Source organism: Schistocerca cancellata, chromosome 6 (assembly GCF_023864275.1).
Source record: "Schistocerca cancellata isolate TAMUIC-IGC-003103 chromosome 6, iqSchCanc2.1, whole genome shotgun sequence".
Classification (NCBI taxonomy): domain Eukaryota; kingdom Metazoa; phylum Arthropoda; class Insecta; order Orthoptera; family Acrididae; genus Schistocerca; species Schistocerca cancellata.
The window spans coordinates 690,957,300-690,977,147 of record NC_064631.1 but is presented as its reverse complement, the minus strand read 5'-3'; the positions used below and the strand labels follow the sequence as shown (position 1 = coordinate 690,977,147).

General features: G+C 39.0%; 1 protein-coding gene across 2 annotated transcripts in view; it reads right to left on the bottom strand.

Annotated features, from left to right (window-relative positions):
* The window catches only part of LOC126191369 (S1 RNA-binding domain-containing protein 1), a 263,508-nt gene that overhangs the window by 20,283 nt on the left and 223,377 nt on the right, over positions 1–19,848 (bottom strand). For both annotated transcript variants that reach the window (XM_049932214.1, XM_049932215.1), the window contains 2 exons: positions 15,098–15,268; positions 14,837–14,926 (listed from right to left, as the gene is read on the bottom strand). In XM_049932214.1, the coding sequence (XP_049788171.1) occupies positions 14,837–14,926; positions 15,098–15,268 (261 nt within the window). The remainder of the gene's footprint in view (positions 1–14,836; positions 14,927–15,097; positions 15,269–19,848) is intronic.

The window sequence follows — 19,848 nt, the reverse complement described above, 5'->3', positions numbered from 1 at the left end:
TTAGCAGCCATTTCTAAATCTACTTGACTTGCTTCTTATTACAATGTTTGTGTTGTCTGCAAACAAAATAAACTTAGCATCTCACAATGTAACAGATGAAAGGTCATTAATGTACACAGGAAAAAGCAATGGACTCAATATGGAACTGTGAGGAACACCACACAATTAACGCCCAAATCAGATGAAAACTGACTGCTTACTGCACAGGTATTTCGCAACAACACCCTTTGTTTCCTGTTAGTTAGATAAGACTCAAACAATTTCACAACACTGCCAGTGACACCATAATATTTTAATTTACTTAAGAGAATGCTGTGATTCACACAGTCAAAGGTTCTTGACAGATCACAGAAAATGCCAATAGTCTCTAGCCTCTTACAATATTTATATAAGAATTGTTAACGTGTAATGTGAAGGCCCACCCCCATGAACCATGGACCTTGCCATTGGTGGGGAGGCTTGTGTGCCTCAGCGATACAGATTGCCGTACCGTAGGTGCAACTACAACGGAGGGTTATCTGTTGAGAGGCCAGACAAATGTATGATTCCTGAAGAGGGGCAGCAGCCTTTTCAGTAGTTGCAGGGGCAACAGTCTGGATGATTGACTGATCTGGCCCTGTAACACTAACCAAAATGGCCTTGCTGTGCTGGCACTTCGAACGGCTGAAAGCAAGGGGAAACTACAGCCGTAATTTTTCCCGAGGGCATGCAGCTTTACTGTATTGTTAAATGATGATGGTGTCCTCTTGGGTAAAATATTCCGGAGGTAAAATAGTCCACCATTCGGATCTCTGGGCGGGGACTACTCAGGAGGACGTCATTATCAGGAGAAAGAAAACTGGCGTTCTACGGATCAGAGCGTGGAATGTCACATCCCTTAATCGGGCAGGTAGGTTAGAAAATTTAAAAAGGGAAATGGGTAGGTTAAAGTTAGATATAGTGGGAATTAGTGAAGTTCGGTGGCAGGAGGAACAAGACTTCTGGTCAGGTGAATACAGGGTTATAAATACAAAATCAAATAGGGGTAATGCAGGAGTAGGTTTAATAATGAATAAAAAAATAGGAGTTCGGGTAAGCTACTACAAACAGCATAGTGAACGCCTTATTGTGGCCAAGATAGACACGAAGCTCGTGCCTACTACAGTAGTAGAAGTTTATATGCCAACTAGCTCTGCAGATGATGATGAAATGTACAATGAGATAAAAGAAATTATTCAGGTAGTGAAGGGAGACGAAAATTTAATAGTCATGGGTGACTGGAATTCGAAAGTAGGAAAAGGGAGAGAAGGAAACATAGTAGGTGAATATGGATTGGGGGACACTAGGTTCAAGAATCATAAAAGAAGGTTGTATACATGGAAGAATCCTGAAGATACTAGAAGGTATCAGATAGATTATACAGGGTGATTCAAAAAGAATAGCACAACTTTAGGAATTTAAAACTCTGCAACGACAAAAGGCAGAGCTAAGCACTATCTGTCGGCGAATTAAGGGAGCTATAAAGTTTCATTTAGTTGTACATTTGTTCGCTTGAGGCGCTGTTGACTAGGCGTCAGCGTCAGTTGATGCTAAGATGGCGATCGCTCAACAGAAAGCTTTTTGTGTTATTGAGTACGGCAGAAGTGAATCGACGACAGTTGTTCAGCGTGCATTTCGAACGAAGTATGGTGTTAAACCTCCTGATAGGTGGTGTATTAAACGTTGGTATAAACAGTTTACAGAGAATGGGTGTTTGTGCAAAGGGAAAAGTTCTGGACGGCCGAGAACGAGTGACGAAAATGTAGCACGCATCCAGCAAGCATTTGTTCGCAGCCCAGGAAAATCGACTCGCAGAGCTAGCAGAGAGCTGCAAATTCCACAATCAACTGTATGGAGAGTCCTACGAAAAAGGTTAGTTATGAAACCTTATCGTCTGAAATTGGTTTATCCTTGCTCAAATGGAAACAGATGAATCTTTCGTTTCAAAGATTGTGTTTAGTGATGAAACAACTTTCCACACTAACGGGAAAGTCAACCGTCACAATGTCTGTATATGGGGCACTGAGAATCCGCGGGAAACAACTCAGTATGAACGTGACTCGCCTAAGGTGAACGTTTTCTGTGCCATTTCAGCCAATAAAGTTTTCGGTCCCTTTTTCTTCGAAGGTGCTACTGTAACTGGACTACAGTATCTGGAGATGTTAGAGAATTAATTGGCTGTTCCCTCAGCTCGAACAAGAAGCACAATAATTCATATTTCAGCAGGATGGAGCGCCACCACATTGGCACTTATCTGTCCGTAACTACCTGAACGTCAACTACCCGAGGCGATGGATCGGCCGCCAGGCAGCCCGTGACAGAGCACTTCATCACTGGCCTCCAAGAAGCCCTGATCTTACCCCCTGCGATTTTTTCTTATGGGGGTATGTTAAGGATATGGTGTTTCGGCCACCTCTCCCAGCCACCATTGATGATTTGAAACAAGAAATAACAGCAGCTATCCAAACTGTTACGCCTGATATGCTACAGAGAGTGTGGAACGAGTTGGAGTATCGGGTTGATATTGCTCGAGTGTCTGGAGGGGGCCATATTGAACATCTCTGAACTTGTTTTTGAGTGAAAAAAAAACTTTTTAAATACTCTTTGTAATGATGTATAACAGAAGGTTATATTATGTATCTTTCATTAAATACACATTTTTAAAGTTGTGGTATTCTTTTTGAATCACCCTGTATAATGGTAAGACAGACATTTAGGAACCAGGTTTTAAATTGTAAGACATTTCCAGGAGCAGATGTGAACTCTGACCACAATCTATTGGTTACGAACTATAGATTAAAACTGGAGAAACTGCAAAAATGTGGGAATTTAAGGAGATGGGACCTGGATAAACTGACTAAACCAGAGGTTGTATAGAGTTTCAGGGAGAGCATAAGGGAACAATTGACAGGAATGGGGGAAAGAAATACAGTAGAAGAAGAATGGGTAGCTCTGAGGGATGAAGTAGAGAAGGCAGCAGAGAATCAAGTAGGTAAAAAGACCAGGGCTAGTAGAAATCATTGGGTAACAGAAGAAATATTGAATTTAATTGATGAAAGGAGAAAATATAAAAATTCAGTAAATGAAGGAAGCAAAAAGGAATACACACGTCTCAAAAATGAGATCGACAGGAAGTGCAAAATGGCTAGAGGACAAATGTAAGGATGTAGAGGCTTATCTCACTAGGGGTAAGATAGATACTGCATATAGGAAAATTAAAGAGACCTTTAGAGAAAGGAGAACCACTTGCATGAATATCAAGAGCTTTGATGGAAACCCAGTTCTAAGCAAAGAAGGGAAAGCAGAAAGGTGGAAGGATTATATAGAGGGTCTATACAAGGGCGATGTACTTGAGGACAATATTATGGAAATGGAAGAGGATGTAGATGAAGATGAAATGGGAGATATGATACTGCGTGAAGAGTTTGACAGAGCACTGAAAGACCTGAGTCGAAACAAGGCCCCGGAGTAGACAACATTCCATTGGAACTACTGACGGCCTTGGGAGAGCCAATCCTAACAAAACTCTACCATCTGGTGAGCAGAATGTATGAGACAGGCGAAATACCCTCAGACTTCAAGAAAAATATAATAATTCCAATTCCAAAGAAAGCAGGTGTTGACAGATGTGAAAATTACCGAACTATCAGTTTAATAAGTCACAGCTGCAAAATACTAACGCGAATTCTTTACAGACGAATGGAAAAACTGGTAGAAGCCGACCTCGGGGAAGATCAGTTTGAATTCCGCAGAAATGTTGGAACACGCGAGGCAATACTGACACTACGACTTACCTCAGAAAATAGATTAAGGAAAGGCAAACCTACATTTCTAGCATTTGTAGACTTAGAGAAAGCTTTTGACAATGTTGAATGGAATACTCTCAAATTCTGAAGGTGGCAGGGGTAAAATACAGGGAGCAAAAGGCTATTTACAATTTGTACAGAAACCAGATGGCAGTTATAAGAGTCGAGGGGTATGAAAGGGAAGCAGTGGTTGGGAAGGGAGTGAGACACGGTTGTAGCCTATCCCTGATGTTATTAAATCTGTATATTGAGCAAGCAGTAAAGGAAAGAAAAGAAAAGTTCGGAGTAGGTATTAAAGTCCATGGAGAAGAAATAAAAATGTTGAGGTTTCCCGATGACATTGTAATTCTGTCAGAGACAGCAAAGGACTTGGAAGAGCAGTTGAATGAAATGGAGAGTGTCTTTAAAGGAGGATATAAGATGAACATCAACAAAAGCAAAACGAGGTTAATGGAATGTAGTCGAATTAAGTCAGGTGATGCTGAGGGAATTAGATTAGGAAATGAGACGCTTAAAGTAGTAAAGGAGTTTTGCTATTTGGGGAGCAAAATAACTGATGATGGTCAAAGTAGAGAGGATATAAAATGTAGACTGGCAATGGCAAGGAAAGCGTTTCTGAAGAAGAGAAATTTGTTAACATCGAGTATAGATTTAAGTGTCAGGAAGTCGTTTCTGAAAGTATTTGTATGGAGTGTAGCCATGTATGGAAGTGAAACATGGACGATAAATAGTTTGGACAAGAAGAGAATAGAAGTTTTCGAGTCCGCAGCTCGTGGTCGTGAGGTAGCGTTCTCGCTTCCCACGCCCGGGTTCCCGGGTTCGATTCCCGGTGGGGTCAGGGATTTTCTCTGCCTCGTGATGACTGGGTGTTGTGTCATGTCCTTAGGTTAGTTAGGTTTAAGTAGTTCTAAGTTCTAGGGGACTGATGACCATAGATGTTAAGTCCCATATTGCTCAGAGCCAGTTGAACCATTTGAAGAAGCTTTCGAAATGTGGTGCTACAGAAGAATGCTGAAGATTAGATGGGTAGATCACATAACTAATGAGGAGGTATTGAATAGAATTGGGGAGAAGAGGAGTCTGTGGCACAACTTGACAAGGAGAAGGGACCAGTTGGTAGGTCATGTTCTGAGGCATCAAGGGATCACAAATTTAGCATTGGAGGGCAACGTGGAGGGTAAAAGTTGTAGAGGGAGACCAAGAGATGAATACACTAAGCAGATTCAGAAGGATGTAGGTTGCAGTAAGTACTGGGAGATGAAGAAGCTTGTACAGGATAGAGTAGCATGGAGATCTGCATCAAACCAGTCTCTGGACTGAAGACCATAACAACAACAACAAATGTGAAGGTACAGGTGGGCAGATGATTGTAGTATTTGCAGAGACTATCCATACACGGCTGATTCACGAAACAGCCAAATGTTTGTTACAAGGATGAATACAAATTTTAATGCAGCTAGTTTCATTTGCAGAAAGTTAGGCTGTATACCAGACTACCACTACAATGGACTTAATTTCCCCCTGTAAAAGGATTGCTCAACTGTGTGTGAATAACAACAACACTGCTGCATATCACGCGCAACACAGACCCATTATGTGCCAATTTATTGCAACAAAATGATCTATGCTTGCATCTTTCTGCCAACAACTTAGTTTCTTTCACAGCAGACTGACACTGCATTGTGGAGCTGATAAACAAATGTTACGGTCTACCACACCATCATTTACACCCATTCTCACCCCCCCCCCCCTCCCACACACACACAAATTATGCGTCTGGATGCAGAAGGAGAAAAAATATCCAACTCCCAGTGAGATTTTAATCTATAGCTACAACTGTAGAACCACACAGCTAGTGAGACTTCAATAACACAAACATTCACTTATTGCTGTAGCAGCAGCTAAGGCAGAAAGAGGCAGATTTCTCACACATTATACAATGAAAGAAATTGTGATTTACTCATAAAATAACCTTCTTGTAGGTACAAAACTTAGATCTTTCAAATCATTGTCACTTACACAAGAATTGTTCAGAATATTCCATCAAAATTACAAGTAAATATATAGTGAACTTAGTGGAGGGACTTCCAGGACTGGAGTGGGACCAGGCTACTTGAGCGTTTTTCATATATTCTAACCAAAACATGTCTCATCTGTTGACAAGAACACTGACTATGAAGAAACAATGCTGTGGAGATATTTGCAGTGCACAATACCCCTTTTGAGCCACTACAGGCAAAATATTATCTGTTCACACTGCCCTTTGCTCAAAATGTCTCTTCTGTTAGAACTCAGCCATTAATTCCTTCTTAAAAAATTAACATAACCTATCAACAATAACAATACTGCATAGAAATGCTCAGTAAGCAAAATGATTTTCAAGCAAAAATCTAGTAATAGTCACCCCTTTGATATTTTTTGGTTTAATTTAGAGTATGCAGTACTTATATACCCATCCTCTGAACCTAATCCTATTGCTATTAATGGTGGGTTAGAAAGTGCATAAATTATCTTTAGGGTTACACCAGAGTGATACTTCGCAGACAGCCAAAATGCAAATTAAAAAAAATAAAGGAAGAAATGGGCTTGGAACTCGCGACTTTTTGTCTATGTTGTGTGAAGTTTACCGGTGGACCAAGAGGAAATAGCGCATTTTAATATCTCGAGTGGACGATAACACTTATCCAGACACTTCCACATCCTACAGTGTTGCCAGTTCGCAGAGATGGCTGGATGCAGAATTCTGAAGGGTGGCCAGTTTCACTGTTGCCCTAATGGGACAGTGCCTTAGGCCACGTCTTACGTAAGTGACAGAAGTGACTGAAAGCGCGCTTCAGATGACTAAACACCACCACGGATATGGTTACAAAAGTGTCCTACATGGACGATGTCCGTGGTGCTGCCTGTTCTCTGCTACAACTAGCGATGTTTGAATTCAAATGTGTTTGAACCTTGTCGCTGCAGCACGCGCGACTGAGAGTAGCAGCAACGTGTCTTCTAGGCAAAACAGTGGAGTGGATATGCGGCGGTTGTCAAATACTTACCAACTGATTTAAAGAAAACTATTTGGTGAAAAAATTTGATTCTTCACATCTTATAGCTTGATATCTTTGGTTGATAAAGGTCTGAATTTAGTTTCGTCATTCATCATAGTTACTATGCTGCACTAAACTGAGTACGTTGCTGCATGAAATTTTTAAGAATTTGCAGAGGTAAAATCACATTGGATAGACTTTCCGTATAGTTCATCTAAAGCCGTACATTACTGTATATGAAGTGCAACCAAAATATCTAAATTGTGTTTAAGTTGAGACCAGAATGATATCTCATTTCATTCTTGAGGCATTGATTGTTATATCCGCAGACAGGTTGCTTGCGGTGCATCCGAATCCTTTCCTGCAGTTTGCAAATCAAGTGGTTGTAAAAATCGTCGAATCTCGTAAACGAATCAAGATATTAAAATGACATTTTTTGGAAAGGACAGTACACAGAAAGGACTATTTTATCATATGATTAACACTCAATATGTTTTTGTAACCGCATGAGCAGAGTGAAAACAGGACACCCTATAAATTACACCATGAGGTTTTGTCCGAATTTTCATAGCCAAACAAAGAGAGAGAAACAGGCAAACGGGGTATCAAAGTGACCAGCATGAGATCTAGTTTTGCATGAAAATTTTTAACTGCTTCAAAGTAATCAGGATAATTAAGGAAAACTTAATTAAGGAGTTGAGGAAAAATTGAAGTATTTCACGAAAAGCTGCAGCCAAGCTATTTAAATGAAGGTCAAAAAGTTCATCTGTGCAATGCTCCCTATTTTGCACATAAAAAGATACGCTGGTGTGGTATTTAAATATCGAAGAGGCTTCCTTTGAATCAAGTACCAAAGTTAGGATTTTCGAGAACAGAGGACGTTAGGAAGGCAAACGAGGAGTTGGTAAGATTATGCTTTATGAATAAAACTTGAAAATAAAAAATGAAACAAATCAGACAAATATTTTGAGAAATGAGTTGTGTAAAAGAAATAAACAGATCAGTGAAACATTCCACATGCATTTGAATGATGCTCGAAATTATGAACAGAAAATGAGATGCATCAAACGTTTCCCTAATATTTTTTATTTCATACTTTTACACAAACCAATTCACAAAACATTTACCTTCTTTTCAAAAATTTTGTACGCTTTTCTTTTACAGACTATTTAGATTAACTGAAATGCTCGGCTTTAACACTGACTGCTGATGGATTGCATTCACAACATCAAATATCTGTAAAATTTCACGGTTGTTCATTGTAATTTATTAGGAATGTAATGTGTGTGACATAATGGGATAGGTGTATATATACACTCACAGATCAAGTACTTTGGCAAGACCTTGAAAATATACTTAGCGACGCTGTGTAAACAGTATACATAAAATTTAGTAAATAGAATTGTAGCTGAGTCAGTTAAAATATAGGAAATAAGTGCGAATGAACCCAAGACCTCTTCGTAGCCGTAATCACACACCGGGAACGCTCCCGTTACACCACAGTTAGCTCTTATTTGGTGCATCATGTAGAAAACATTCGTCTTTTAATTTATTGATGAGAAAGTCGAATGCTCCTCTGCTTATTCACTTGTATTCAAAGAATCTGTCTGGTGATCTTCGTAGTTGATGATATAAATTATGAAATTCTCCGTGAAGATCCCCCCCCCCCCCCCCCCTTTGTAAATTTCACGCACAGCATTCCTATTCACTTTATTTTTAAGTTAAGTTACATTTGTAGCCTTACTCTCCAGCTACAGTATTCTACAGTTCAGGGGCGCCGTTTTACAGAAGCAGTTGGTTGGCTCTAAGCAGCCATCTTGTGGCACGAGATGGTCGCTCGCACGCCTAATGCTGCTACTTGTTGCCGGAGTGTCGCGTATCCTGACTTTGCTTGCTGTCGGTCTCTTCAGACACTTATGTAGGACAGGGCCTTAGTCTCCACTGTGGGAGGCCAGCGACCAGGTGTTACGTCTAAGATTCTACACTCGTTATAAAATTTAGGTCAGATTAAAAAAGCCAGACATAATGAAAATATATGTACGAGAACTGCACAGTTATGATTTCCCACTTATAAAGCAATATTTTAAGTACAAATATTGGCAAACCCTTTAAAGGAGGCACAGGGGGTGGGGGTGCACCATTATGTAACATGATTATCTGAAATCTGAATATGATAGAAAAGATGATAGATAAGATGTATATGTACAGACAAACAAACGATTACAATTTCAGAGAAAAATGATAATTTATTCAAGAGAAAGAGCTTCACAAACTGAGGAAGTCAATAACCCTATGGTGAACTTGCTGGCCAAAGTAAGATTTGGCAAGCCTGAAGACAAGCAGTAGAAACTCCTGTTGCATGTGGAGAGGCATAATCTTGTTAAAATGCAGGCCCAGGATGGCTTGCCACGAAGAGTAGCAGTAATGGGTGTACAATATTGTTGACATAACACTGTCACAGATGACAACCAAAGGGGTTGTGTTATGAAAAGAACTGGAACTCCAGACCATCACTCCTGACTGTATGATGGGGCAAACACTGTACGGGCCATCTCCAGACATGTCTTCGTTGGACATCAAGGCTCAATTCAAAGCGGGACTCATCATTGAGGCAATTCTACTCCAGTCAATGAGATTTCAGGCTGAAGAGGAATCTACAGACGCCTGGGACAGTAGTGGGATACCACCAACCTGACTGTTGCCTACCACATGGCTTGACAACCACAAGTGATGGTCTGGAATGCTATTTCTTTTCATACCAGGATCCCTTTGGTAGTCATCTGCAGCACCTCTTCAGCACAGCAGTATGTTGACGATGTTCTATGCCCTGTTTTGTTGCTCTTCATGACAAGTCATCCTGGGCATGCATTTCAGCAAAATAATGCCCACTTGCGCACCGTGAGTGTTTCTATTGCTTGTCTTCGTGCTTGTCAAACACTACCTTGGCGTGCAAGATGGACCGATCTCTCCCCAATCGAGAATGTTTGGAGCATTATGGACAGGGCCCTGTGACCGTCTTGGGATTTTGACGATCTACCATGCAAACTGGACAGAATTTGGCAAGATATCTCTCAAGAGGACATCCAACAACTCATCAATTTATGCCAAGCCAAATAAGTGCTTGCATAAGCCAGACGTACACTGATACATTACTGACGTGCTCAAATTTCAAAAATTTATGAAATTTCCTCCAAACAGAAATGTTAATCTCACTTGGAAAACAATATATTTCACATATATACTAAATCTGAAGCAACATACACAAGTGAAACATTATTCAAGGTAAAAACCAGTTTAATGACAGACAAAATTATCAAAACAATCAGCAACAAAAAATACCAGGTACACGAATAATGAAGATTGTTACTTAATGAGCTGGTGTATCAGGAAAAAAAAAGTGTCAGTAATAGACACAATAGGTGGGTGGAGGGGGTGGGGTGAGGGGGGGAAGACTGCAGTTTTCTGCCATATATCAAGATTACTAGTGAAACAATACTATGAAACAGACAGTTGCCATTCACCATATAGCAGAGATGCTGAGTCACAGAGTGTCTCAGACAAAAAGACTGTCATAAAGTGAGCTTTCGGCCAACAAGGCCTTTGTCAGGAACACACACACACACACACACACACACACACACACACACAACCATATTCGCGGGCTGCAAAGGCCAGACTGTGAGTAGCAACGCATTATGGTAGAAGCAACTGGGTGGTGGGGGTAAGGAGGAGGCTGGGGCAAGCAAGGGGAGCGATAGCAGGGTAGGGGTGGGGGACCACAAATTACTGATTGTGGCCACATACAGGGATGAGGTGGAGAGAGGGTAGGGCCACTGGATGCAGTACTGAAGAGACGGAGGTTCTTAGTGGAAAAGAAGTAAAAGGACTGTGAGTGTGTTGGTGGAGTAGAGGGCTGTGTAGAGCTGGAAAGAGAACAGGGAAGGGGCTACATGGGTCAGGACAACTAGTAAGAAGGGTTGAGGCCAAGAGGTTTACAGGAATGTGGGATGTCCTGGATGACTGAATATGTTAGTGCAAATGTTTCTTTGTGTTGCATTATTTGTTCGAGGTACTCTTTGGGTGGCATGTGGTGATTGGAGTTCGTCAGCAAACATGATACCAAGTACAACACAGAGCTCACAACACCACTTAAGGGAAGCCTCGGAGTACGCAACAACAAGTCATCAATGAAGATGTTATTCAACAATAGATTTATGAAGTCTTTTGTGGAATAATCTGCACATCATTGTAGAGTGGGGGACAGGGTTGTACTTACATAGTTTCTCTTTCATCAGACATTGTAAAGGAAATGTCCAATACTTAAATGTCCAACACTTAATGCAACTCATTTTTGAGTCTGGTAGCAGGCTGGCTTTATTCAGGATTACAATACACCAATTATTTCCCATTCTTCTGGCTACAAAACTATATTTTTCAACATAATCACCATTCAATGCAACAATCTTACACCACATTACTGAGTACTGAGATGGCCTGAATCCCACATGGTACCACAACTGGTCAATGTCAGAACCAATGTGTTGTTGCATCAATGACCTCCCCAGCATTTACGTACTGCTTCCTGCAGAGTGCATCCTTCACTGGGTCAAATGGATGGAAGTCAGAAGGTGCGAAATCCGAGCTGTAGGGTGGATGAGGAAGAATGGTCCAATGAAGTTTTGTGAGCTCTTCTCGGATGGGCAGAGTCGTGCGAGGCCATGCGCGTCATGGAAAAGGAGAAGTTTTGTTTGCATTTTTGTGGCAATGAACACACCGACACTTTTTCTTCAATTTCCTAAGGGTTGCACAATGAGTGAGGACATCGAACAGAATTACCCCTTCAGAGACCCAGAAGACCACCGCCATGGCATTACAAGCTGAGGGTGCCATTTTGAACTTTTTCTTTGGAGAAGACGTGGTGTGGCACCACTCCATGAATTGCCATTTTGCTTCCAATTCAATGTGATGAACCTATGTTTCACCACCTGTGATGAAACTATAAAGGCTGAAGTAGGAATATTCCACAATGTCCCAAAACAAATTCTGCATTTTTTCAATCAAAACTGGCAAAGAAAAAAGTGTTGCATTACTTATTGAATGCTCCCCATAAAAAAAAATATTCTTTGTGAATATTGTGTATTGACATTTGCAGATTCCAGTCATCATATATTGGCAGTGCTCTGATCAGAATACACGTGCATGCACAGGAATGCAATGAATTATTTGGCGACAGGTTTACGTCTCTATATCTTGCTAGCACATGGAAATAAGTCAGACCACTTATGCACCACAAATGATGGGTTACTTTCTCTTCCAAGCAATCAACACTCTTGTTCACTACATTAGCATATTTTTCCTTTGATTCTAGTGTGTATTAATATAAACCACACACACTTATGGGCTGCATGTAACATTTTCTTGAAATTCTTCACTTGGAGATTCAACATCTTATTTTTTCCATGTCTTATCTGTTCTAGTCCCATCAAGTTCATACAAAACTCGTTCATGGACAGAGCAAATCCACTAAAAAAACTATGACATGGGCAGGGAAAGGGATTGAATAGCCAGACTCAATGTTATAAATGAAGATCTAAATGATAGATTCATTTTTGAAGGTCATCATATCTTGAGATGATACAGAATATGCAGAAACAAATTTTGAGATATTTCTTGTATGTATTAAATGCACCAATTTTTCTGTGCAATAGTCATCAAAAACTGAGCAAGAGAGTGTTAATGTGATTATATTGTCTAATTTACTAAAAACTGAGGACAAAAATTTACAAGTAGATTAAGCCTCAATTTTATTTTATCTGTTAATTTTTCATAAATATTTTGATAAATGTACTGTGTTTCATTTTATTTTGTTTGAGATATTTCTTGGGCAACATACAGTGGTTGGAGTTAGTAAGCAAATGTGACGCAATAACTTGTGAACTGTTGGTCTGATTTTGTGTTTATTGAGTAACAGCATTTATATGGAAAACTATTATAGCTGATCATTTCATTAAGGCACACAATACAATGAGTTAAAATACATATATTTATTTCCTTTACTTGTACTCTAAATAATGAAAGCAGAGCTGCTGTAGTTGGAGAAACCCCAAATAGTAGTTGACTTTGAAAGAATAATACGTGGTATACCGTTTGGAGACATTATATGAGAATTCAAATAATTATTGGACACCCACACCCCATGATCTTTCATTTTGTAAATCTACTTAAGTGTAGAAAGACACTATTTGCAATGTTAAGGTCTTCAAATATTAAACAAATTTCACAGGGACTTATTCCTCCCATTTGATTAGTGGAAGGTCATAAAGGGATAATAAGCACTTATACAAAACCAACTTCCAGGAGTGATGTAATACATTTCTTGTGCTTTTTTCATCAAAGGAGTTGTCATCAAATATAAGGGAGGAAACTCACCAGCCCTCTGAATAGAGTGTCTTGTAGGCACTGGACCAAAACACCACCAATGCCTGTATCTCATAGTCTTCAGTATTATGACATAGTAAATCCACATGCCATGATTCTACAATTAAGATTGACCAATACAACATGTCAATACAAAAAGTCTGGACCAATTAGGATCTGCCTGTACCTCACACTTTACACTTAATTAAAAATGTCAAGCATTTTTAGGAACTGCACCTCTCTTTTCCTTACAGCAATCTCCGCATTTAGCAATACAATGTGGAATAGAGGAAATATGGTGAATCAGAAGCTGGCAACAAGAGGTTTCCCAACAGGTTCTTATAAAAACATATGAAACTTTTTTCGGTCATATAATTCTGCAGCAGGAATTGGTTTCTTAAATCACTTTCCATTCTTTAGATGTCTTTATTTCATTACTTTTGCAATTATTACTACTTAATACCCCTCCCCCCCTTTCCGTTGTCCTTCTCTTCAGCTCAACTTTCATTTCAAACACCATTCTCTTGCTTCTGTTGCACATTATCACCTTAATTTTCTTTTTGTATTGTATCGATAAAATAATCTACTCACCACATGGTGGCCTGAGAAAACGTATATAAAGATTAAGGAAATGTGCAAGTTTTCAGAGTTAGTGTTTCCTTCTTCTTGCAGGATGGTTAAAGCAGAAGGAAGAGGGAGGAAAAAAATATTGGCAATGTTTTTTTAGGAAATAGGCAGAGATCAGTAAAGTTTCTTTTATGCCTCTTTCTTCTGTTTCCAACCTTCTGCCAGAAAGAGGAGCCACTAGCTCCAAAAGCTTGCACATTTCCTTAATCTTTATATAAGTTGTCTCTGCTTCCTCTTTGTGAGTGGAATTTTTTTATCTCTCTCACTACATTGTATTTTCAGAAATTATTTTCACTGAAATATTAATTTTCTTTTTGTCTTTCCATCTCAAAACACATCATACCATTTCTTGTCTCTGTGTCCCCCAACCCCTCCCCCGTTGTGCCAGGAACATTTTCATTCCTCCCATTCCAGTCAATTAAGTAATGTTACTAATCTGAACACTCAGGTGGTCCCTACTCCATTATCAACAATCTTTGTAAGAATGTAGTCTGAAAGCTTTGTTCATCAAAGTGTTATCAATATGTACAATCCAGAATAAGAGTAATGTTGTATATTTTGTGCAAGATGCTCCAGATTTTGTGAAATGGTTTGTCATCAACAACAGCGATAATAGCTTCTTCCATTCATCACTTACACACAACGCACACAAGATCATAGTATAAGCAATAAACTTTTAATGTCACTTATTCATTAAAATCTTTTGATGCAGAGCTGCAAAATACTGACACCATTTTGTTATTTAACTGTGCATTGTCTTAAAAAAAGTGTAAAGAGAAAATACTGCAGCAAACTGGGATACGAACTTATGTGGAATGGAAACATTCGTCAGTAATTATTTTAAAAACACATTACTAATTTTTATAACAAGGGGTATGAAAACACACTACGAGCACACTTCACACCAAGTTGTGAACAGATGTGTGTAAGTACCTATTGACAATGCCGTATGACTCTGGATGAATCCACGTTTGATCCAGCACATTTGGTTTCTCTCCAGCACTGGCCAAATTTTTTGTTTCCCTGTAACAGAAACATTTCTAGAATGAGAGAAAAAGAAAAGAAAATTTTGTTTATAACTATTATAACTACTTTTGTTAATTTTATTTAGTCTATTTCCATCTCATTATAATGTTGAAATTTGCGCTGAATGTTTTCTTTCTAAAACTATTGTTAGTTACTACTCTCACGAACCTCATTTCCAATGTCTGTGGCATAATACGAATAAATCCAGCACATTGTTCGAAGGTCTTGCTGCCTATTCCTTTTACAAGTTTCAGCTGATTTCTATTAATGAAAGGTCCTCTAGTGGATCGCCATTCAATAAGATTCTGTACTTTCGTGGCACTTAAACCAGCAATGTGCCTACAACAAACAAAAGGTGAATGAAAGAACAAGTAATTTAAAAGTTACACACAGTATGTAAATCCTTGCCAAGAAGCACAAACACAACTTAATCAAGCACTGATGCGCTTCAGAATACCCAGACGCCCACACACACACACACACACACACACACACACACACACACAGAGAGAGAGAGAGAGAGAGAGAGAGAGAGAGAGAGAGAGAGAGGAAAAAATGTTGAGACAGCAGTTCGAACATATTATGTTTCCCTTCTCATGCATTCAAATTCTATGAACATACTTCATTAATAACTATTTACACAACCCTAAAAGCATGCAACAAAGTGTGCAGGAAAATAAATGAGAAGAGTTTAGACACACCACAACATAAACACAGAGAGGAAGTTATCATTGTACTGAGTATGAGAGAGTTAAGTCGATGCCATTCAGATATAAACAGGTGCAGAGACTTGTGTGGCGTAATGCACCATTGATGAATTTTTGTGCAGATAACTGATAATGCACTATGACTGAATAAAGAAGTAGTAACAGCTGCAGGCAGCCTTAAACCATTCAAATGATTCACTGCAACTGTGGACTCAGTTTCAGTGAAGCCCTCAAAATATTTCAAGATGATTAAAGTGCTAGTCATATGTCAAATTAATTCTTAAAAAAAAAAAGAATTTAGCATATGTTAAAATTCAGGAGTAAGTACGAAACACGTATTTTGTTGTTTTCTCCAAAACAATTCCTGGTCCAAGATACAGGCCTGCAAAGATGACACTGTGAACACCATTTTGAAGATGCAAATTTCAGAAATTTTTTTAAAATTCTGTATCTCTGTAACAGTTCTAAACTTTTGTTAGAGCTTTTTTATTTTAAAGACAATTGCTTTATGATTACAATGATATCCTCCGTTTGGACATATCTGTCAAAGTTCTTTTAGTGTCACCTTCTGAATTATTTTTATAATTTACAGATTTTCTTTCCCAAAAATGCCAATCCAGAAAAGTTAGATTTTTTTCTGTTGATTAGTACCATGTAATACTATATTCTCTGTAAAGGAGAGCTTCCACTTTTAAGTTGAACAGGTTTTACTTTTAAAAATCTTTTTTTTTTAACATTCAAGGGTAATGTTTGTCTTCACTGAAGTTGTTTCTTACTAATTTCTTTGTTACACAGTTTATTTCTATTGTCTTTGTTGCAGTTATTTCTTATCACTTTCTTTGGTGCAGTTATTTCTTTTCTATTTCATTGCTGCAGATATTTCTTACACTTTGTTATAGTTTCTTGTCAGTTTCTTTGTTGTGGTTGTTCATTGCAGGTTTCTGTATTGTAGTCGTTCAGTGCTAATTTGTTTATTGAAGAGGCTTCTAAGAAATCTGAGGCCATAAAGTGAGTTTAGTGTTTTCTTGATGAATTTGCCAGTTGACACTGTTACAGAGTGTTTTGTGAAAAGGACTGTTTGAAAAGTCATCTGACTGGGGCCACCAGAGAGCGAAGTGTGCTGACTATTTGCATATCCTTAAAAGAGTGAGATATAAGACAAAACCAATAAAAACAGGCCTTCTTCAGGTTGGGAATAAGTGTTCTCATTTGAAGACTGTTTCAAAGTAAAGATGTTTCCAGTGACGACTTTGTGTGTTCAATAATGTTTTGACAGAATAACAACAATGATAGTATCTGAAAAAGGTGATGCCACCCATTGTGCTGATGATGCAGATTTTGCATCAAAAGAGGAAGAATTAAATACCCTGAATCAATCAACTACAGAGGCAGGTGGTAGTCCTGTTAAGAAACCGTAGTCATAAGCTCTATGCACGAATAAAGTGCAGAGAAATTACTAAAGCTATGGATCAATACACTACAGCAAAACTGGCCACACTTTTCAAAGCAGAAATTCCACCTACAGAAAAAAATGAACCAAAGCACTCTTGCACCTCTTGCCAGGAATTTTTCACAAATATAAATTCAGCTGTTGACTATTGTGCATCCTACAGTGAAAAGGTGCAAGTTTTAACTATTATTCCAGAGACATTCTCAAAGGAGACAATTTTGAAGCATGTTCCATTAGTATCAAAGTACATAGTAGAAATGTGAGGTCTGTAGAAGACCAGATCCCTATTATGGTCATCCTGTAGAAGCAGTTCAACTTCAAACAGTGCAGTCATTTTATCTGGAAGATAAATCGGACTGTTTTCACCAGTGCACCAACCAAAAAACTATAACTGTAACAGTAGAAGGTCAAGAAGTTGTGAGAGTGAAGAGGCACGTGACTCGCACTTTAACGAAACTTATGCAATTTATAAGAGCTTCTATACAACTTCACATATTGGAAGATCAAAATTTCATGCACAGCAACCTAAGGGGTAGTTCCACACCCATCTAGAGATGTCTGTTTATGTGTGTACTGCGCAAATTTTGATCTTTGTGTGGTAACTCTGAAAAACTTACTTGAGCACGTGACATATGACACCTTGGTCAGTCATGTGAAGTCATTAGTAATCTGTGACGTAAAGCGAGAGACTTGTTGTTTGTTTCAAGAATGTGGTGACTGCCCTGGAAAGGGAGGAGTGTCTTTACAGACACTTGGCCTGAAAGACGTAGCAGATAACTCTGCAGAAGTTACATATGCGGGATGGGAGGAAAATAAACTAATTAAGAAAATTGTTGCCTTTGACAGTTTCATTGATGAACATGGTAAATGGTCAGTGAAAGCAGAAACACAACAGCATCTGAAGAAATTGCAACAACACACTGCAGAAGTGAAAGGGTGTGTAGAGGCTGAAGAACTATGTTTCCTGCTTCACTATGATTTTGCTGAGAACTGGTCTGTAATTCTCCCACAAGAAGTACAAGGATATCATTGGAGTAATGACCACGTTTCAATTTTTACAGGAGTGACATGTTTTCAAAACCACAAGTGTTGCAGTTATAAGTGATGACTCAGAACATGACTCAGCACGTGCTTTGCTAGCAATGCGCAAAATTCTTCAACCGCATACAGGGGCAGAGAAGATCATCATTATTTCTGATGGTGCTCCTAGTCATTTTAAAAATCGTTACCAGCTGCTTGCATTAAGTAAGTCGCTTGTGCTAACTGACTGGGTATACAGTGCTACTGGTCACGGGAAGGGGCCTTGTGATGGTGTAGGAGGCCTGCTGAAGCCCCATGCTACAAAACATCATCTTTCCAGACCAAATACAGCTGTGATTCAGAACGCTGAGGATTTTACGAGAGTCGTGAAATATTACACATCTACAGCCCTCGTTCTTTTGTCCAACGAGGAAATTAAAGAATTCTGTGAGCACAAAAAAGAAGAATGGTCCAAACAAATTATGCCTGTGAAAGAAATTCAGAAGACACATTTCCCCTGTGACTGGTGGATTGCACAGATTATAGTCACTAGTTATGAGTTAAATGAAATTGTAGTGAACTTTATGCTACCACATGGACCAGCTGCTGGATATAGGTTTCCAGCTGGACAGCAACAATGCCATCAGTGCTCGCTTCCTGCTCACAATGTTCTGAAGATTGTAAGTTCTCCAGTTCCTATTGGTTCAACAGGAAGGCATCACTCTGTATCAAAGGAAGATACTGAAGCAGTGGAACACACTTTTAGTTCACCGACTGGCTAATTTCAGTACAAAACAGAGTGCACAGAAACTGTATAAATTGAAACCTTCAAGTCTTTGGATCTTCCACACACATTTTGGAACCAATTGAAATGCTAGAAACATGAGTCTCTTACTCATATTTCAAAACTAAAATTATGTTAAATAAGGCTATGTTTTGATTTTTATGAGCCTGTATTATGTGATAATGTGAAAATAACACAGATTTTATGTGTGGCAAAAATTTAAATTGTTTATAAAACATGTTCAACCTAAAAGTGGAAGCTCTCCTTTTCAGGGAAAGTAGAACTATATGCAGGGTGTATACGTGGACGACGAAAAAAAATTCCCGGATAAAAATACACTTTCTCCCAGATGAAAATACACTTTTTCCTTGTTAAGTAACAGTATACTTTTCCTCGGAACTGTAAAAGTTATCAATCCTTTCAGTGGTTGTGGTCTTACACCGGCGTAGAATTTCCCGGCACTTTAGAAAACTAAACTCAGGGGGAAAAACACGTTTTGGAAAGATGTCTGATGTGCAGCAACATGTACACTGCATATTTCGTATTACGAAAGTATAAATTCGAATTCCACCAAACACCGCATGTTACTTTCCGTAGAATTGAAATCGAGATTGCAATGCGCTTTTGTAAGCCGGTCGTAGCTCATGTCAAGCGATCTCACCAGCCGATGACAGCGGATTTTCAGAGCATAGGACATGTAATGTAGTCAGCCAATAGCAACATCACTGTTAAGTAGTGCAAACACACAAATCGGGAAGGGTAATGGTTTAGATTAATATACATAGTGTTGCCAAAAGAAAAGAAATATTGGCCTCTAAGATTAATAAGCTGCAAGAGAAGCTAGGCTTTCACACGTAATGTTGATCTTTTCTGCGCGTGTTTCACTTCAAGATACATCACAGAAATGTGCCAGTAAATTTTTTAACAACAACATAAATGTCTGACCTTCTGGGCTCGA